Genomic DNA, 22129 nt, shown 5'->3' with positions numbered 1-22129 from the left:
TAAACCGACTTACCACCACAGAGCCTGTCTTGGCGCCATCAAGGATTGAGGTGATGCACTGATAGCTGCCATCAGTTCTATCCAGGTACTGCTTGACAACATCCACTGTACTTTCTCCACTTGCAAATGAGTCTGCCGCATTGACGAACTTGAACAGTTCTGAATGCACCATAGGAAAGGCCCATTAGCAATGATGACCACATCAAACTGTGTAAGTTTGCATGAAAATGCAGCAAGTAGTCACCTGCCATAGCAAAGGCACAGCCGTTGCAACACTCATACACATTTCATATGAATCACTCCAGCACAAAGGCAAAGGTGCTGAGCCATAGAAAACGCACACCGTCTCCTCGTTTAAAGATGTTCCTAAATGCATACCTATTGCACTCAAACTCATGTCAGCTGTCACATGGTCTCTTGTACAGTACAAGATTAAAACCAGAGTTTGAATTAAAATGCCTGCTCAGTATCCACACGCACTTTCCAACAAACCAAAGCTGGCACAACCTCGTCTTTCTATTTGCAAACACTAAAGCTGGATGAAAGTATCCCCCAAGAGCAAACCTAAAAAAAAAGGTGCTTAATGTCACATCACTAACACAAAAAAAAAAGTCCATCAGCTGATTAATCTTTTTTTAATAACATCACAGTATTTGTTGCCAACTGGAAAAAAGAGTGTTGCATGCTGCTATATTACTGAAGTCAGACTCCCATTTTATGTTCCATTTAGTTTAAGTTGCATATTAATTATGTTCAATTTCCAGTTACGTACAACGAAATGGTATTAATTTTATTGGGACACATCTCCTCTTTTGCAGCAAACGAATGCAAGGGAAATGAGGGGCTTTGTTATGAGAGTCAAAAGTCAACAGCCACTGGCCCAAAAGATAGGACAGATGTGTGTGCGTGTTTTGATCAATTTGAAGTAACAGATAAGGGATTAGGCAGTAGAAGAAAAACAGCATGTGCTGCTGGTGGGATCCAAACCTATCACCTTCGAATTTTGCATCCGGTGCTCTACCAATTGAGCTCCTCTGCTCGCATTTCTTTTTTGTTTTGCTTGGGTTTGCATCTACCGCAGCTTACCGGTATCGCTCAAGAGGAAAGTATACAACAATTGCATCTTACCTGTACTCACCTATAGGGCTGAAACGTGGAGGCTAACCAAAAGAGTTCTACTTAAGTTAAGGACAGCCCAGAGGGCTATGGAACGAAAAATAGTAGGGGTAACATTAAGAGATAGAAAGCGTGCAGAGTGGGTCAGAGAAATAACTCAAGTTACCGACAATCTAGCGGAAATTAAGAAGAAGAAATGGACATGGGCAGGACATGCAGTGCGAAGAGAGGATAACCGATGGTCGCTTAGAGTAACAAACTGGATTCCAAGGGAAGGAAAATGTAGCAGGGGGCGGCAGAAAGTTAGGTGGGCGGATGAGGTTAAGAAGTTCGCAGGGGTCAAGTGAATGCAGCTGGCACAGAACCGTGTTAAGTGGAGAAATATGGGAGAGGCCTTTGCCCTGCAGTGGGTATAGTCAGGCTGATGATGATGATGATGGGTTTGCATATGAGCGATGCTATGGGCACCAAGCAGTGCCCGCAGATATTTTCAATTTTTCTGCATACATTGTGCACATAACTTCTTGTTCTGAGCTTCAAAATTTAGGACGAAGGATGCTGGCGCCATCTCAGACGTCGCAATGTTTTTGTTTTGTTTTACAGTCTGTCAGCATCACTGAGGCCTTTGGCGACTGCGTTTAGATGAAGGCGAAATGGAGAGGTGTCTGTGTGCTGTGCAATGTTGTTGTTGTTGCGGCTGTAGGAAGAAGGAAAAAATGCATGGGCCTGCTACTGGCTCTGTAGCTGAGCCACCTCCGCTGCCTCGTGCAGACAGAGGAGAAATTAAACAATGAGAGAAAGAAAGAAAAAGAAGAGGGGGAGAGAAAGACACATGTCGCAACAGCCGTCGTCTGCCACCGAAACGGCGGTGGGTGCAATGACGGCTTACAACAGGTACAACCACTGGCGAGCCCCCGCAGAGGCCCCCCTATTCTCACCCCCATAGCGATAGGGGCAGCCACCCATCTTCCGCTGCCCTCTTTTGTCAGTTCTTGTGTGATGTCAGTGCACGTCAGTGCACGTTAAAGATCCTCAGCTGGTCGAAAATTACTCTGCAATTTCTATTCTCTAAATTACTCTTCCGCTTTCACTCCCACCTTCCTCTCTTCCCTTACGGCGCGTTTCAGATGTCCACAGAACAAGTGTGACAGATACTGCGCCTATCATTTTCTGTGAACTACCACCATCAACATCATCATCACCATTATTATTATTATCATCATTATTATTTATATCATTGCTTTTATCTTCAGTCCGTCAGAACCTGTCAACGGCGCCAAACAAAAGTGAATGAGAAAAAGAATGCATTCTGCTTATGCTGGAACAGCGGTGTGCGGACGGAAACGAAAAGCCTACGTGCGCCGCGATCGCCTCCTCGGTCCTACCTCGGAAACCTCACTAGAGCTGTTAGAATGAATGTGCGATTCACAGATCCCGTGCTTTTCACAGCAAAACAATGTTATTAAACCAGAAATCGCTACGCGAAAGGCAGCACACAAGCCTTCTTGACAGCAAACGTGAAGTGGCTTTTAAACTGCGCGGGGTACCTGAAGTTCGTATATTCAAATAAATCTGAAGAATGGAATACTGACGAGGGCTACATGTCCTATTGACGATGGGACTCCACTGAAAGACCAGGAGTTACACCCGTTCACTGGAAATGGAATTGTGTTAAAGACATGGAAACGCGCGACGTTCAGAGGACCGCGTCTCGCTTTCACGAGGTCCAACAAAAAGATTTCATTGAGATCATTTCAAGTGGCAGGTAAATTTAAAACAGTTTACCTTCTATCACATTGCCGCCTTTGTCGAGCACAAGGAGAAATTTTTCTATGCAGAATACACTTTCGGTGTCAGTTTTGTTTTTTTTCTCCGGAAGCGCACTTTCTGGGTCTTCGGATCCGGTGTCAAGACTGTCAATAGTTTCATCGTGCTTCCGTTTTTTAGGCATTTTCACTTTCTGTGCAGTCATTTAGAATACTTCACTTCAGGGAAAGCACTGACAACAATAAAAGATGGTTCACCAGCACTATATGGCACTTGACTTTACCACGATCAGCGAAACCACGAGTTCATACTTTGATCGCTAGTGCGCGGCCATTGCTATGTCACGTGTCGCCCTTGTTTCCAGAGCTTTTCTTTTTCCCGCCATTTGACCACTTACTTTTTGACAATTTTTGACAATTTTTTTTACGTCAATTTTTAAAAATCAACAAATAATCAGTTGTGGCGCTAAGAAAAACATCAAAATATTACAAACTAGGATGCATTGATAAGATTTTAAGTAAACGACATACAATCCATCCTTGATCCATCTTAATCCGCACGTCAAAGCTTTTTTTTTTTTTCTAATTAAAACTAATCATCAAACAAACATCAAGTCAAAATTTCTATGCCTTTAGCTTGTTTGATATAATTTAATTTTAAAATATAAATTTTTTATTTTTTTTATTGTTCAGCGGAGTTATAGGGGAGGGTATTTTCAGGCCTCGTCCTACCTTGCTTTCAACCTTTCAACGTGAATCTTCTAAATATTCCAATGGCTTGTGTGGCGAATCCCTCTAGCTTTCTGATTGTTCCATCATTATATCCATTTTTCTGAATGAATAGCCCTAAGATTCTGATTTGATCTACCTTTGGAACTGGTTTTCCTTCTACTTTAATGTCAAATTCCCAGCTGCGCTTGCATCGGAGTGACTGCGAGCATGGTGGACTCCTACTGGCAGCGTAGTCTACGACAGTGTCCGCCGCCGCATGCAGGCGCTCCTCAATGCTCGCATCACTACCCTGGTTAACCCAGAGATTGATGTCATCCGCATAAATACTGAAATTTAGCCCATGTCCCTAAGGGCTTCTGGGAGGCCCCTCATCGCCACGTGTGAAAGGCACCTGACGTACGCACGGCCGGTCTCGAGGGAGAGCGAGGGAGAGCTCTCCCTCGAGACCGGCCATGACGTACGTTACACGCTTGACGTGTCAAAGGCTCTGCACACTGCTATGTTAAGCAGAAAATCGTAAACAGGCGCTCGCTATCGTTGAGGCGCCAGATGATCAGCCCGATGAAAAAACCTGGTCGACTTTCGGGCATTCACTGTGTTTACGCTGTGTGAGGTCGATTAATTGTCATACCGTCTTCGTAACCAGATAATCTTGACAGCAGTTTATCGATTGCGGCAACTATCCGTACTATTTTTCTCCATCGCGTCAGTCTGCGTGTAGACGCGAGCACATCGAGCAGGGCAAAGCGGCTTCTCTGCAGCACGCGTTCTGCAGTGCTTGCCGGGATTGCACCCCTGCGAACCACCGATGCGAACCACTGGCCCGGCAAGGGGCGCTTCCGGTGATCGAGGACAGCGGGCGCGCACCAGTGCGGTTGATCGATAGGGTGCCTCGATGTCAGCGTCGAGGCACCCTAGTTGATCGAGGATAGATGGTGCGCACCAGGCCGCCCCGGTGCGAACTGCATGGTGCGGGCGATCGAGGATATTATTAAAGAGCGCCCAGGTGAAACTGTGCTGTTTCCAACAGTATTGATCGCTGGAATAGGTGTTCGAACCACAGCATCGAAGTAATAATTACTTTTTTTTTTTTTTTTGGGGGGGGGGGGGGGGGGGGGGGGGGATAAGCAACCGGTACAATGACTTTTTGTTTTCTTTCTGAAATATTACATTAAAGTTCCGAAGTAGCAGCTGTGCACACAAAAATTGCAAACACACTAATGACCTATGCTACAATGCTACCTTACAAGCTTCAAACGCAACTCTGCAAGCAGCTGCAAGACAAGCAAGAAGGTACTAGTACAACAGACACAGAACTCATGCACTCGCACTCAAACTAACACCATGAGGTAAACTTACCCATATATGCCCTCTGTTAAAGGCAGAGCTTTCAGTGAGGAATCGTTAAAGAGCAAAGTTTTCTCACAAAATTTTCCCATTCTTAATGCAATAATTATAGCATGCACAACCCAAACGTTTTTGATAAAATTTTCTATTAGTTGAACATCACTGACATGCAAACCATGGATGAAATTCTTCAAACTGCAAAGCAAAATGAACAGCAAAAGGCAGGCAGGTTTTAGAGTTCTGTATGTACTGAATCAAAAGGAAGGAGGAGTGATTAGTACATTGAAGTATTTTTATCCCTCACATTTCTATAGGTATTTAACTTTGGGATTACTGCAATCGCTTGGCTGTTGAAAACAAAAGTGAGAAAAAAATTCAATTATAAATTACTCCGTGGTTGTAGGCAAATACTGCAGGGCGATCCATGTAAACAATTATACATTATTAACAGGAAGAAAACACTGAACCAAATTTTGGAGCTGCTTTTAAGATTCTAGAATATAACCACAACAGCAAAGCGCAAATCAAATATTAAAATTCTTAAAGTTTAACGCCATATTAAAGCTGCATATAATTCTCGCTCAAAAGTGGAAATAGGTTTTTTAGTGGATTGCAGGATCCAGTTTAATACCTCCGTGCCATAAACAAGCCTAGTGGCACTATGACCACTTTTTGTAGTCTGCATGGCGCTATCAGTGCTAGTAAAGTCCCTTGGTCATATGAAGGAAGAAAAGAATGCTTGGTCAAAACTTTTATTGCGAGAGCAATAGTACTATGCCAGGTCTAACCGCTTGTCACTGTGTGCCGTGTCCGTGGTCCCCTTGCAGGAGCTGCCAACCTGGGTCTCGTTTCACATTGGACAATTATGTCAGAATCAGCCTGCCAGGACCCTGACATTAATGTTACCCCTATTGGCACGTTCATACGGCTTGGTTAAAGCGGGGCTTTATATATGGGCTGGGGAAGAAGAAAAATGCTCTGTCACCCGCAACTAATGCTTTCGCTCCATATTCGGTTCAGCAGTGTTGAACCCTTCCAATTTTTTAAATACAAATGGTGCTATGTAGAGCTTAATTGATTCTGTCTGCCTGGATTTACTGAACATGCTGTGAAAACATGCAATGAACATTTTTTGCATTTAGCCTCCTTCAAAATGCAATTTTGGCCTGGATTGGATCTTACGATATCTGGTCTCTGCAGCTGTAGCCTCTAAGCCACCATGGCAGGCCTCATCAAATGGATGTATCTAGTACTTACTATGTAAGGCAGCTGGGCACCTTTTAAAGACCCAGTCAACCAGAAAGCCTGGCGTCGACGTTGTGACCGAAAAATCGCAGGCATGGCTCTGGCAGGTGGTATTTGTGGCTGGCATAGCTCGACATTGACTCGATGTAGGGTTGCCTGACGTCATGTGACCACATGACATGGCTGATTTGGCAGGAGCTGACAACTCAAACCTCTCCCTTCATGTAGGATGGGGAGATCACAATTAGCCTGCCAGGACACTTGGATTCCGAGTTAGACACGTTACCATTAGGTCATGCAGGCAGGTTCGTACACCTTGGTTAAGTGGGAAGTTTTATCTATGTCGGGTGGCCTTTCACATACGACAGATGATGAAGAGTATGTGTGAGATATTAGATGAAGAAGTTAAGGGATCACTAATCGGGCAAGTAGCAAAGCCCATGTATGCGAACAAGGATCTGCAAGGAGACTTCGCAAACAGGAGTCATTACCACTATCATGTCCTACCCTTAAAGGCCCACTGTCCACCCTCCGGTCGAAAATATTTTCTTCCCCGGTGACTGTGAGACTTCGCCCCTGGAACGCAAGGCCGCAAAATGTTTTTGAAAAGAGTAACTAATAACGCAGTTACAGCCACCGCAATCACCCGATTCTATCCTGCCTCTCTCCTTCCGTTCCCTCGCAAAGGTTTTTTACTCTCCTGCCCGAGGTCGTCTAGCCTCCGCAATACAAATTCCCCTTCCTCCTCCGCGTTTGGCGGGAGGTGGGGCGTGGCTCTCCGCAAGTGCAAAAAAAAAAAAAAAAAAAAAACGGTTGAGGGAGCGCGCGCCGCTGGATTCAGTCTGGCCGTGGCGAGGGAAAAGCGCGCTGCGAGCGGTAGACACCCATCCTTCTCCCGTCAGTCAGCTAGACGGACCAATGGACGTCGTTCCCGATACGTACGTCATTATCGTGGCCCGTCGGGCCAGCGCAGGGAGTGGTGAAGCTGGCTTCTCAAAGGAGAGCATGAGGGAGCTTTGAATTGTATTTTCGATGCTTTGCGGCGCGCGTGTCGCTGTAGAATTTTGCACAGACTACCTCCGGTACCTGATCGAAACACTGGGCTCCTTTTCTTAAAAGGGCCTTCCCTGGACAGTGGTCCTTTAAAGGAGTATAGACAGCGAATTTTTGGGTTCGTGTTTTATCATTTGTGATGATGTGTAAAACATCCCTATACAAGGACCACCATGTGATATTCGCCTAAGACAGCTGAATAATTTATAACTGAATTTCTTTTTTCACCTGTTTCAGTTTCAACATCCGAGTGATGGCTGTGACGTCAAAGTCAAGTCCAGGTCACGTGAGGAATGAAAAAAACAGGGACACGATTGTTCCTATGTCGTTTGAGTTCACTACAATGCTAAAGCTAGTCCACCTCAGGAACAGGAATCGCAACGAGTGAAAGGTCAGCGATTATATCGCTGTTTTTTAATGCCGTGCGTGACATAGACTTGATTGTGACGTCACAGCAATCTCTCGGCTGCTGAAACCGAAACCAAAATTGGTGAGAGAAGAAAATTCAATTAAGAATTATCTAGCCGTCGTAGGCGAAAACTGCCTGTGATCCATATACAGGAATGTCTTACGCATCATTGACGAGAAGAAAAATGCCACCAAAATTTGGTGCCTATATTCCCTTAAAATTAAGTGTCGCCCCAGATTTTAACACAATAGTGTTGAAGGCCCCGTTTGCCGAATATCCGGCATCGGTGGCTGTCTGCTGGCCTTGGAATTGTGGACAAAACATCACGAGCATGGAGCTGGCAGGCAGTACTTGGCAGTTCACATGGCTGAGCACTAAATAGACGTAGGGTTGCCTCACGTAACATTTGGCAGGAGTTGCCAACTCGGGCCTATCCTTTCACATGGGAGGGTGATATCATAATCAGCCTATCAGGACTCTTGCATTCACGTTACCTCTAGGCCACGCAGGCACATTCGAAAGAATTGGTTAAAGCGGGGTGTTATACGTGGGCTGGTAGCCAAGTTATCGCGTCATACCCTTAATGGCGGAGCTTAAGCATCCTCCATAATTTTCTTTTCTTTTCAACCCATGCAGACTATCATCCTAACACCCACACACACAAACTAAGAGGATTATGAAATACTAATATCGTTTTATTAAATTTACAGACCTAGAGCTTCAAACATATTTGCAAAATGTCTAAACTACTTTTGTTTCTGGCTTCCATGTCATCACATTCAAAACTCTTATCTAAATACCCACTTCTATGACTATTCATCATAGCCATAGTGATAACGTTCCCGATATGCCCACTGCATGTGTGGTGAGTTCCTCCGTAACCGCCTTCCAACAGGCTCAAGGTCATTGTAGCACTTGTCAAAGACACGATCAACTGCATTTCTTGCTTCTTCTTCTGAAACACCTCTGGCTGTGACGATAGAATTGACGGCTTTTTTCTTGACACATTCCTGAAAGTGAGAAATAAAGACAAAAAGGTTTTTAGCATGCTTCAGGAAAAACAAAGTATAATTTTGCTTCTCATATATCAGTTCAATACCAAAATCTAGCATTTACTAGCAACCAGCACTCCAAGCTGTTTAGAAGAAACCCCCTTAATTCACATAGATTCGCTATAGAATGGCAGGGGTAACAAAACAGCTAACTGCTAGTATCAGACAGACACAACATAAACTTGCCCAAGTCATGAGTTCTTATAACTGTGCAACCAACCACATTTAATAGGCATGGGTTACCTGTATCCTCGACACTATCTTGGGATATATATTGTGCATCAGTATGATAATGATAATGATGATAATTGGTTCACAGGAAGGGAAAGGCGCAGTATCTGTCACACTTGTGTCTGTGGACACCTGAATTGCGCTGTAAGGGAAGGGAGGAAGGTGGGAGTGCAAGTTGATAGAGAGAAAGAGGAGCCGTAGTGGAGGGCTATGGGGTAATTTCGACCACCTGGGGATCTTTAACGTGCACTGACATCGCACAGCACACGGACGCCTCTTCGTTTCGCCTCCATCGAAACGCAGCCGCCAAGGTCGGGTTCGAACCCGGGTACTCCGGCACAGTAGTCGGGCGTCTTACCACTGCACCACCCCGGCGGGGCAATGTGCATCAGTATTAATTACTGTTTGTGGAAAATTAAAGTATTGGAGCATCAGTATAGAAAATACATTTGTAGTGCATCGTGTACTTTTGACTATACCTTATACTCAAAAGAATGTAATGCAAAATTTGAGGCTACTGTGAGTTGGATTTTAGATAGGCAGTGCCTGATATCACAGTGAAGAGATGAAGTAGAATTAGCAACAGACAATTATAATGTCGTTGCCCCAGTCACTGTTCGAAGGGGAAGGCAACTGGTTTTCCACAACATTTAGTGGAAAAGTAGAAGAGGAGACAGACTCACTGTTGTAGAAACAGCACCTCCCAACCCCAAATTCAAGATGTCTGGCTGCCAATCAAAATAGACTTTCACCGTCATGCTCATGAGATTACAGAACATTTCTTGTTTACTCTGCCAGCACGACAAAAGTCATGCACTCTTCCAAAGGCAGGTCAATAGGGTCATCACTGCTAGCAGCATCAAATGCACCAGTTGGCGCATTTTTTTTTTCTTATTTGAAGAAGCAAGCACTAGAATAAGCCATAGTTTTCAGAAGGTGCTGGAAAATTCTCGAGTTCCTTCTAGGATCCACGAGTTGACGTGGCTGTGCTCAACTCTTATACATTGATAAATGACACCTTCATAAAATAGAACATGTCTGGCCCTGTAGGAAGGCATTCTTCATACGCTTTGCTTATAGCACAGCTGCATCAGAGATTTTTAAAACTGGCGATTTGGGCAAATGCTATCAGCTAATACCATTTCAAGTAAACGTAACATTTAAATAAAGAAGATTAGCAAGTATGTTCTGCCTAATCTAACGTTTAGCAGTTCTATAATTTGCTTTCCTTCTAGGTTTGAAAGCAGCATGTTCAATGTCAAATCATCTGTTAAAAGCAGTGCTAAGGAAATAATTGTTTGGCTTTCCCAAGTGCATCACATGGTGAAGCCAGAGGGAACTATGTAAATACTGCAGTAAAAGATGAAAAGCATCAGAAAAAGGTTAAAGCTTATTTGTCGGTAGTTAAATGGTCATAAGCCAGTTTGAATAAAAAACATTAGTTAAAAAAAAGAGTATGCTACGCTGCTTTTGGAAGTGATTGTAACCATGGCATCAGTCCATATATATAGTGAAATAACTTAATTAGATATAAATTCTATTATTAAGTACTGTCAAGCAAATTGTGAAAACACAATTATATTACATTATACTGCTAACAACATATAAGTATACATTATTATTACATCAAGAGCTCGATGGAAATCACTTCTGAATTACTTTTGAATTCTCACACATACAAAAAAGCATTAAAGGAGTAATTACTCATAGACATCCACCCAAGTGCAGCCATATGGCTACAAAGGAAAACTATACAGCTTTCACAGAAACTTTGTAGTTAATGAAAAATTCATCATGGTCCGGGGAATTTTTTATTAACTACAAAGTTTCTGAGAAAGCTGCATAGCTTTCCTTTGTAGCTATATGGCTGCACTTGGGGAGATGTCAATGAGTAATTACTTCTTTATTACAAATCTGCTTTACTTAAGGAGTAATTACTTCTTTATTACAAATCTGCTTTACTTAAGGAGATTCTCTAAATATTCGACCAACACAAAAGTATACTGACTGTAGCTTCTACAATCATTTCAGATTTCTGAATTTACTGCATCACAGGAGCAGCTGAGCTTCAAATTGGGTGGCAGAATTTTTACCCTGGTGTGAAAATAGGATGCTCTTCAAAATTCTGAATAGCCATTCTGCTGATGCATTTTAAGGCGAGAATGTCTTGAGCATGAATAAAACCTCTTCCGCCTAAAAAATTAGAAAAACGTGTCAGTATGCCTGTTTTTGAATTAAGCACCAGCAGCTAATGTAACTTGGCTTTTCAAAGTTGCAAGGTTACAGCTAAGAAAGCGTCCATATTGCCAATCGCCTACGTGTGCAACTCTGCTGGCATGCTTGCCCAAGCTTTTTGCACACTGCCCCTGTTTTAAGGTGCCCAACCAGCAAATGAGAGATCAAATTTCTGTTGACACTATGAGCCGTGCTGCACTTTTGATAAACATAACTTCAACATTAACTACTTCCCGTACCAAAATTACTAGTTGATTTGGTTTATGGGGTTTAGCATCCTGAAGTGACTCAGGCTACGAGGGATGCCATAGTGGAGGGCTCCAGAAAATTTCAATCATCCCAGCTTTTCAATGTCCACTTACACTGCATCCACTGAAATGCAGCAATCGTGTCACGTTTCAAACCTAGGTCCCTCTGGGCTCAGCAGTCAAGCACCCTAAACACTGAGCTGCCGCAGGGAGGCCTAAAATTACTCTCCAAGAGTGATTCATTAAACTACTAGATTACTAGACAAAGGAACTAATTCATTACATTAAAAATTATGCAGAAAAATATTTATACAGCTGAACCCCGTTATAAGAGACGTGGATGTAACAGACAATCGGCTATAAGAGACACCATTCACCTAAATGGTTGGCCACCCTATGAATTTCATTAATTGGACCTCCTTTTTAACAGACATTGTATGTAGAAGACAACTGGCTATAAAGGACAAATTAGCCTTGAAGTTTGGTACTCAGTCTTGCTTATAACAGACATTTTAACAATATATGCGGCACCATCCATCGCCAGGTTCAGTAGCTGCTACGGTGAAAATAAAAGAGACACACCTGTGCCGTTATTATTAATTATAACTTTAGAAAAGAGAACAGGTCAGTCAGCTATGAAATGACTAAAAGAAGCCCCTGCAGTGGGAATGCAACATAGAGAAGCTCTTCAGGCTTGCCACGAAGAGCACAAGTGCGACTGCATATGCGAGCATTGGGAATGCGCATTGGGTTCTCCAATTTGCAGAGCTTCCTATCACGAATTATCATAGGTGTTGTGTCCACTAGTCTGAAGAATATAGTGAAAATTGTCTATTACGTTGCATTTCAGTATGAGTGACAAATTTATCTAGTAAATGCAAAGAAAGTGCTCAGCTGATGGCGCAGACATAAACAAGTCATTGTGTCTAGAAAGTGAAACATAGCTAAGCCAAGATCAAAACAAATGACATAAAAACACAAGTGGTTCTGCTCTGGTGAGGACAAATAACCGCTCTGTTTGCTGTTCAACCAGTTTCAACTCCACTCAGAAATGCCTCGTTTGCTTTTCATTTATTTTTCATCTCAATAGCGAATCGCAGACTTGTTACTCACAGCCACTGTTACCCTTTGTTAAACAAGCATAAAATTCTGAGGGATATTGCTGCTGGTGATGTTTTATAGCTTTGGCTGCTTCTAAAACCTTGGTGGTAAGCTAGTTATTTTTACGATTTCATGGGTTTTTTTTTTTTTTTTTACTTGAATTTTTGTAGTGCTACCAGACACATAACTTAGTTGCGAATCGCTAGTTGCGGTGCCAAGTCACATCACGATCGCACTTTGCAATCGCTGCAAACATAGTTTGCACATTGGCCATGAGGCTCTCGGCCTGATTTTCAAGCTTGGAGAGGCTGTGTTGAACAGCGTCAATGCAGCCATGAAGCAGACGATTTACAACTATTTCAGCAGTAAATAAATGTAAGAAAGTTGCAAGGTGTAGTCAGTTTGGTGGTCCACCAAGCAAATGCAATATGTAAAGGAAAGCTATTATAATGCTTTTGCGACATGATGTATTCTCTTTTGCGTATTTTAGCCGCAAGATACCTGCACCGAAATGAGGTCTTGTTAAAAAGTGTAAACGTTGTACCCTGCTTATAAGAGACCTCTCATATAAGAGACAAAAAGTGCTCCCCAGTGCATGTCCCTTATAAAGGGGTTCAATTGTATTACTGTTTTGCATTACAATAATCTAATTACTGTCATGTTTTATTTAGCAGAATGCTAAAGTTCTATGGAGACCAGCTGCACCGACAGGAAAGTTTAAAGAAATTTGCACTTTAAGATTAACCCCTTCAAAAGTGGTGCTCTATATCAAATCCAGAAATCATGAAGAAATTTCATAACTTCAATAATTATATTGCGAGTGCGGTGCACCCACTTTCACCTACCAGCTGCGCTGTTCAGAGCAAGCAAAAAATTGAGGAAAATCGTTGAAATCCTCTCAACAAGTCACTCGCAGTCAGAGCTGCGGGATTGTGAAAATTTGCGAGTCTTAAGCTCGGGGTGCACAGCCGAGAGCGAAAACATTTGCGACTCTTTTGTAGTTAGTATGTTTGGTACGTTGGCCAAACTCTTTCCAATTGTACCTCTAGTATTATTCTATGCCTTTTGATTTGTTCTTTCTTCAATGTTTTTGTTCGCCCCTCCCCTCTATAATGTCCTGACGGTACCGTAAATAAATAAATATACAAATAGCGGCAATAATGCATCAAAGTATTGACACAGTATTGAGTACCTGCATCCAAAATTATTTTCGGTTCTGTATCATGTATTAGCATCAGAAAAACAATTCTTAAGGCTATCGAGTGCTGGTATCAAATATACTTTCTTGATGTATCTTGCCCAGCTGTGCACACCGATTTATACAAACTGATGCTTGGGCTCACCGAATGAGTTTTTGCTATATTGATGGGGCTTGCTGAACCTTGTGCCATGGCACTCATGAAGGAGCAGTGGAATAAGTTTGCAGCTCGAATCTGCAGGCAAAAGTTTATAAATTATTAAAGTGGAAACAATAGCTAAAGCTCACATATGCTAACAAAAAACATGCAAGCAGATAAGCTTCTTTCTTTCTTTTTGCGCAAGTGCATAAGACAATTTAAACTTTGTTGTGAAAATAAAATAGTGAAGAAGTAATTCAAAAACGTATTCCGGTCAACTAGACCACACAGAAAGGGTTATTATGCATATCAATCATATATCATATGTGTAAGCAAGGGCTAACAAAAATTCTCTCTGTGGTAAACAATACTTGGTTATTTTGGGCACAACATATTGCAAGTGGCATACATATATACTTACTCTCAAAATACCTAGAATTTGATCTCAATTACTACTTGTCAGCTTTAAAGTACATAATGTAACTGCATAACTGCAATCAGCTGATTAGGGACCCTTGTCTAGTATCAGGTCATCAACATTAATTTTTAGTCAACAAGGTCCTGAACAGAAGGACAAAAGGCAGAAGAACTTTGTCTTACGAGGCTTGGGTACCGACTGCTCAGGGAAATGCAACAAGCGAAACAAAAAAATATACACTATCTTTATATTCTGAACAGAATCATATGCGATAAAAACAGATGGGGAACAAACATAATAAGTATGCAACGACTAAATATAAGAGTATACGGTAACTACAATGCAACAAGGGAAGCAAAACATCACACGCTATTCTTGTATATAGATTATGCTGATACAGCAGTAATACTAAGCGCAATTATAATGCAAACTCTGAATATGCAAGACAAGACAATTAACAAGATTAATAAAGCATCAGGGACATAATACCTGTGTACACAACGTAATAATCATGAGGACGAGAAGGGAGTTAGTTAAGTATTAGCTTTCTTTGTAAAAGCATTCTGTGATATGCATTTTCACATACAGTTGAATCCCGCTATAACGAAATTCACGGTGCACGAAAAAAAATTCGTTCTCGCGGAACTTCGTTATCGCAAAAATTTGACGTGAAACGCAGAAAGAATTGCCCAAGCAGCAGCAAAGGCGTTTAATGCCAAAAATCTGTAAGCTTGGTTTGCTTACGCTTCACGGCGAGCAACGCCGTCATGCGATTTTCGCACTCGGTCAGCAAACCCATTGCAACATCGTCGTCTCGGACAGCAACGAAATTCCTGATGACATCAAAAGCGTCCATCACCTGTACGGCGGTTGCCGCAGCCGGCGCTTCCTGTACGTCGTCGTCTTCTTCATCGGAAGAGTCCTTATCATTCCGGGCAGCTTTTATGATCTGCTCATCACTCACATCTTCGTGAACAACAACACAAGCGTCAGCGCCGATGTATTCGTCGAGCTCGAGATTAGGCGGCACGGTTCCTATTTCTCCCAGCGTTTTCCAGGCGGCCGCGATCCCCGGAGCCGGTGACGCCTCTTCGTCGTCGTCTGTAACGCCTGGTGTTAGGCCAGCAGAGTGTACGGGTCGACCTTCGGCAAATCCGGCGTGCCTGAAACAGTTCACAATTACTGAGCGCCCCAGTGTGCTCCAGGCAGCAGACATAATCTGCAGTGCCACGTGCAAGTCCACCTTCGTGTCTCGGCCGGTTTCAGTGTTAAAAAGCAGCCGCTGAATTAACCTCCCGCGGTAAGCGCGCTTCAGGCTAAGAATCACGCCCTGATCGAGAGGCTGTAAGACAGACGTGCAATTGGGAGGGAAAAACCTCAGCTCCGTGTTAGTGAGCTTGACTTCGTCGCAGTGATGCGCTGAACAATTGTCCAAAAGCAAGCAAACTTTACGGCCCTGCCGCTTCATGTCGCGGTCGAATGCCATCATCCACTCGGTGAAAATAGCGCGGGTCATCCATGACTTGTTGTTCGCCTTGTACTGCACAGGTAGGCTACGAGTTCCCTTAAAACAGCGCGGCTTGGCACTTTTGCCTATGACTAACGGCGGACGCTTGTCCGAGCCATCCATGTTTGTGCAAAGCAGCACTGTGATGCGTTTTTTGCTGTGTTTGCCGCCGTGACAGCGCTGCCCCTTGAAGTCGAGCGTCCTAGCCGGCAACATCTCGTAGAATAGCCCGGTCTCGTCGGCGTTGTAAATGTCTGCAGGCGCGAAGTTGCTTAAAATTCCGGCCATGTTACTCGCCTTCCAAGCAGCTGCTCCGTCCACGTCTGCTGACATTGACTCGCCGCACAACACTTTTCCAACGATGTTATGGCGGGCCTTGAAACGGTTTAGCCAGCCAATGCTGGCTTTAAAATCGTCAATGCCAAGTAGGCATGCATAGTTCAAGGCTTTCTGCTGGACGATGCTTCCGGACAGGGGGACGTTGCTGGCTCGTGCTTCCACAAACCACGCATGCACTGCTTTGTCCAACTCTTCATGGAGGGGCCGCGTCACCTTTTTGTGCTTCGAGGATGTGCCTGAAGCAAGAGCCATTCTCACGCTGTCCTTATTGCCTAGAATCGTTGACAGCGAACTTGCAGGAATTCCGAAGTCTTCAGCAATTGCCGCTTTCTTCCTTCCGCTTTCTGCTTGGGCGATTATTTGAGCTTTTTGCTCAAGGGAAAGAGTTTTGCGTTTTTTCACTTGCGTTGCCATCGTGTCCTGCGGATGAAAACTCGTCGTTGTCGAAGAGAAAGGCAGCGAGTGAACAACGCGACCACGACACAAAGCCAAAATGGCGGAACTGCAATCACGTGATTTCATGCTTAATGTGGCTTTGGATTTGACTTGGACTTCTCGCCAATAAAACTAGTTTCGGTTTCGATTTTGAACGCGAAAATTTCGTTGAAGCGGAAACGCTCTGCAAAAATGGTTCGTTGTGCAGAGAAATTTAGGCCATTAATTCTTATAAGATACTCGCGGGGAATAAAAAATTATTCGTTGTCGCGGAAATTTCGTTGTGGCGGTATTCGTTTGTGGCGGGATTCAACTGTAATTGCTATGACCTATAGATATTCGTTTATAAGACTGGAGATTGTGTGTGGTAAAAAGAAGGCAGCACAGCCTGTTGAGAAAGTAAAAGAGTGTAGAAGTGCACTGAGATAGTAGGAAAGGGAAGAAACAGTTGAATTTTCATAGCACAGCGCTGCGCGATGCACGACGCAGCAGTTGCAAGAAGCGGAGGTGTGGCAGGCAGTGCATCAGCGCAGCACGTGTGAAGATTTGTCATGTTTGACTGTGTTGCGCGCATTTCTCAACTAGAGACAACGGAAAACAATGCAGTGTTCACAAAACCTGTTTTTCACATGAAATCAAACTCAAGCTATATTCCTAGCCATGTTGTATTCATGCTAAAGCGGTACTTCCACAAGGTGTAAACAAAATCTAAAACCTGATAGCATAAAATCTGACAACTGCAAAAAAAAAAAAAAAAAGTATAAAGAGATAAAGATGGAAGGTATTTATGAGTGCTTCTTTTATAAACCAACAAGACGTATTTAGCTCGCAGCTATTTAATTACCAGAAAGCATCATCAGGGTCATGTCATCACCAACAACTGATCTAGTAAAGAATTTTGCCAATCCGAGTGACTTTAATATAGAGGGCTTCTACTGTATATAGATAAGCACTTTCTTATCTCGTAACTGATTTACCTTAATAATGAATTTTTCCAAAATATGCAAACCTGTGTGACCATTGTATGAGAGATATTCAATATACTCTACCATTTTTTTTTCTCTAATGTCATCAGATCCACAAAATTAGTTTTCACTGTAGATACCCATATCCCTAGGTTAAGAATACGTTTCCAAAATATACTGTACATATACAGGCATTTATCACGGTGTTGTAACAAAAAGCTTTCCTTATGTTCAGCTATAATACAACATAGAGTTCAATATTTTTTGCAGCTAGTTTCCAGTGACAGCCCATCTGAAAAGCATAAGTCATGTTAAGATTCTTGACAAATGATACACTTCAAGCAATGACACACTCCAATTATGTAATTAAAATGGATGCTGCAATTGCCAAAAATATTTCCCAATAAACACTTACTTAAGTTACTTACTTTGTCAAATAATACGACACATTCTCAACCAACTGTTGAGGATGCTTCTCCCTAAGAACTATTTTTTAGCTTTATTGCTTGATTCTTATCATTCTGATCAGACTTCGCTAACCATCTAATACAGTGAAAAAAGCGTAAAAACATAAAAGCTAAGCTACATTATTATTTGCAGAACTTTACACAATGTAACTAAAGACAAACAACACTTTGCAACTATCCCTATTACCAACCTTCCACAAGAGGCCACTGTGCAGGTTAATCTCAAATGCACGCTTGATCTTGCATCAAAGAGACTTTGTCAAGCATTAGTATGACCACAATGACATGCTCACATGTTCCCTGCAGCGGTCCCCTGTAGAGCAAGTTTGAGGCCATGTGCAACATGGATGTCGCCTCTATGTGGGAAAAGCCTCATCACGCATAATTGAGGCTGCCCACATACCACCACTGTACGTCCAAATCCTGCTGTGCAGAGGCAGGAAAACATGTTCCTGCATGCTGCCCATATAAATGTAGGGTAGGTGAAACATCAATGTAGGCTTTATGTGGGAAATACTTCGTCAAGCCCAATTCGGGCTGCCCACACAAATTCGCTGTAGGTCCCATATTGACTGTGGTGAAGCTAGAAAACGGGCACGCTCACATGTTCCTTACACAGGTCCCTTGTAGTGTATTTGATGGCAGGTGAAATGTAAATGTGTACCCTCTGCAGAAAAAACCACCTTAAGCCCAAATGGGGCTGCCTATACAAATGCACTAGGGTCCCACATTAGCTGTAGTGGGGCAGGAAACCAGGGGCACCCACATGCAGGGGCTTGAAGGCTCCAGAAGGATACTGGAAGAATTGATTTCCATCTCACCCACCCATATGAGAGTAAAAGCTCGATTTGGCAGCTCCTGCAATGTCATATGGTCTTGTGACGTCGCACAATCCGATGATCCGTCACTGCACAGCCATGTCACCTGCCAACTACCACCTGCCAGAGCTGTGCCCGTCATTTTTTGCTTGCAATGCTGACAGTCCAGATTTTCTGGGGAACAAAGCCTTTAATGTTATCACATTAACAAATATTCATCTTCAAGGGACTGGCATAAGTTCAAAGCAGCAGGACCAGCAAGTGTCGAGCAATTACAATAAATTTTCTAGTCATTATCTAAATATAGATACTGGTCACAATCTGCGGAGGACTTTCATTGTTGTAGATAAACCTCGGACTAATTATGCTAAATAGACAATTGATCATCAAATCATGAAACTATATAATAATTACTCAGACATCCTTGATATCGCAAGAATAAGTGGAAGTCTGCCAACTTTCAAACGGAGAATAAAGCCTCTTTTCACTTCAAGTAGTGAACCAAATGCATGACTAAAGTAGATATGAAATCGCAATGTATTGTGCTATTCCTTTATATTGTTACAGAGCTTCATAATAACTGTTGTTACATTTCCTTACGTTTTGATATTGGCACATGTCTGAATGCGTATTTTGTACTGCGGTGATGGTTGTAACTCGGTGTTTCTTTTTTGTTTTTAATTCATGTGTAGTTATATACGGTGAAGATTGTTGTATTTAGTTGCATGTGCACTGCCTATACATTGTACCCTTTGTACCTGCTGCTGTTGCGCCCAGTGGGGCCAGGACTTTGTCAGGAGACTAATTACCTCCTTTTGTCCTGCCCCACGGGCAGTACCACGTATTGCCCACACAATCACTGAATAAATAAATAAAAACAGGCTGGGCTACCCACATCTAGGAATGCAGGCTGAATGTGGGCAGCTCTACCAGCTACACACATTGGTCCCTAAAGGAACAGGCTGAGTCATTTGTGGGAAGCACATTTTGGAATCCGGCAGGAGCCTACATTGCAAATCCCACATTGGACCAACAGGGGACCACACTTCAGAGCCCACTTTGTGCTACATGCTTGATTCTGCATCCTAAACTATACTTCCCTGCATTCCATTAAATTTTCCTCCTTTTCCCACATTTAGCCTAATTGAGAATATCTTCAAATGAAATCTGTGTGGTTTGGTTGACATATAAAAGTCATGAAACAGTTACGTCAACTGATATTTATTAACATTCCCACTTTTCGGAACCAACTGTCTCTTCAGGACACTGAAGAAGGGACCAAGTTGGTCCTGAAATGCTGGGCTGTTAATAAACGTTGGTTGTCATTACTGTTTCTTCACTTTTATGTTTGGCTTATGTGGGAAACCACACTGTAAACAAAACTATAAAAGTGGCCTTCATGCATAGATGAACTCTATAAGAGACTAAAATCCTTAGATAAGCATTCCTACCTCTGTGCAGGCAAGGTGATCCATATTCTTAAAGTCCATATTGGCACGGCAGTAGTCAAACATGTGCATCAGCTCATGGGCAAGTACACCTTGTACCACACCTTTGGACCTTGCCTTGTTCTGGCAAACCACAACTTGATTGTACTCGGAGTCAAAGCCACCTGTCACAAGACCTTCACATGGCTCACAGCAGATGTTTCGCCGGATGTCGATGTCACTGAAAGCACCACATCAACCATACAATGGCAATGCATATGGCAGTTGCAACAGGGGTGAACATGGTATCACCACCATGCATCATCATGCCTTTCAAGTCCTTTTTTGTGCACACAGCTCATGACTGGAATGACCTTCCCAGCAGCCTAAGGCTAATCCCTGATCCTACTGCCTACTGCCAACAAGGAAGCTATGTCACCTTCATGATTACCATGCAACAGTTATCACTAACCACTGTTCATGCACCCACCAATCATGCAATGTCCTGCCTAGAGACCCTTGTGGCTCAAATGAAATAAAATAAGTAAAGAAATGAATAAGCACGAACATGGCATTCTTAGCTTGTGTGTTGTAACGCAAAGGAATTAAACAAAGAAACAGACATCGATGGTGCTGTTGCATTTGGCCGTCACCAGTACTCCATACCTTATACATTGTACAAAAAGATGAAATAAGCACACAACCTGATCAAAGAAATAAGATAGTGTCAATGTGCACACTTTCTTAAACGTTTTTTCGCCTCTTGCGTTACTGGCCAAACATCTGCCCTCGTTGAAAATGTCATCAAGCATCACAGAGTTAAAGCAGAAATTGCTATGACATGTCAACAAGGCGTACAACCAAAAACATGGTAACGCTGCTAAATCAAGAAAAGTAATAACCAAACGCTCATGAGTATACTGATGTGGTTGAAGCGTGATGAAGCTGTGCACTCTATAAAATCGAACGTGCACTGAAATAACGTCGAGAGTGTATGGAAATACGCACCAGCCGGCGCTTTTTAATGCGCTTATCATAAGCTTCACCAAGGGACCTGCAAGACAAAAGGTATTTACCTAAAATGGCAACAATACAACTTTCAGAACCCGAAGTTACACGCGTCTATCCAAAGAGTGCTTTGAACGGTTGTCCAGCAGCGCTGTACAAGTTGATCGAAACACTGATTGTATTTTATTCATAAGGTCTTGAATGAACTGCTACACTCTGTTCAGCGCGACCGTTACTCATGAGCCCATCGAGAACGTCTGACTCAAAGGCACTAATAAAAAAACAATGAGAAGCAGCATGAACGCTGTCGCGTATTAGATCATTGAAATATCGGGTTTCATTTACAGCAAAGATCGACCGCAAGCATGTCGTATATGCGTTCGCGTTACGTAGCACTGCCCGGCTGCGCAGCAAAGCATGGTCTTCTACACGGTACGTAGAGATCGACAATTATTAAGCAGGAGTACTTGCTTTCTTTTATCAACTTCAAGACGTGCTTTTCACAGCGGATGTTGTCAAAACTCTCGCGACCTTCGCCCAAGAGCGCTATTCGTGACCAGCTTTCGTGCTTCTTTCCACCTCTTCTCTCCGGATAGTTTTTAAACCCGTAATCTTGCTCGTGCTCGGCGTCTGCTTTCGCGTCTTCTGACTGTTTAGAGGTCTCCTTGGCGGCTGGCATATTTAACTTGACTCGAGAAACCTTCGCACAGCTGATCTAATCAACTGGAAGAAGCACATTGCTTCAATGTGGACGCCGCCATTGTGAATTGCTCTTGGCGCCCTCTTTATTAATTGTTGCATCAGAAAATCAGCACTATTTATTCATTGAAGCTTTTTAAAGTTTGCTTTTCTTCAGTAGAAATAGTTCTTTCT

At 42.9% G+C, this 22129-nt stretch overlaps 2 protein-coding genes across 2 annotated transcripts in view; both read right to left on the bottom strand.

Moving 5' to 3' along the window:
- Positions 1–3216, bottom strand: part of LOC146207268 (nucleolar pre-ribosomal-associated protein 1) — a 91730-nt gene extending 88514 nt beyond the window's left edge. The window contains exons 1-2 of the mRNA XM_084579699.1: positions 2902–3216; positions 14–159 (exon numbers count right to left, since the gene is read on the bottom strand). Of these exons, the coding sequence (XP_084435825.1) occupies positions 14–159; positions 2902–3088 (333 nt within the window). The 5' untranslated portion in view covers positions 3089–3216. The remainder of the gene's footprint in view (positions 1–13; positions 160–2901) is intronic.
- A 5109-nt stretch (positions 3217–8325) lies between these two features.
- LOC146207267 (mitochondrial inner membrane protease ATP23 homolog) lies at positions 8326–22041 on the bottom strand. The gene is made up of 5 exons (XM_084579618.1): positions 21728–22041; positions 21257–21302; positions 20273–20489; positions 13879–13968; positions 8326–8678 (listed from the first exon to the last, which is right to left on the bottom strand). Exons 1-5 carry the CDS (start codon positions 21933–21935, stop codon positions 8481–8483), a joined length of 759 nt encoding a protein of 252 aa, XP_084435744.1. The 5' UTR covers positions 21936–22041; the 3' UTR covers positions 8326–8480.
- Between the last annotated feature and the right edge of the window lie 88 nt (positions 22042–22129).

Source organism: Amblyomma maculatum, chromosome 1 (assembly GCF_055883805.1).
Source record: "Amblyomma maculatum isolate TAMU_Amacu chromosome 1, ASM5588380v1, whole genome shotgun sequence".
Lineage (NCBI taxonomy): Eukaryota > Metazoa > Arthropoda > Arachnida > Ixodida > Ixodidae > Amblyomma > Amblyomma maculatum.
The sequence above is the reverse complement of the archived record's forward strand: the minus strand, read 5'-3'. Positions and strand labels throughout refer to the sequence as shown.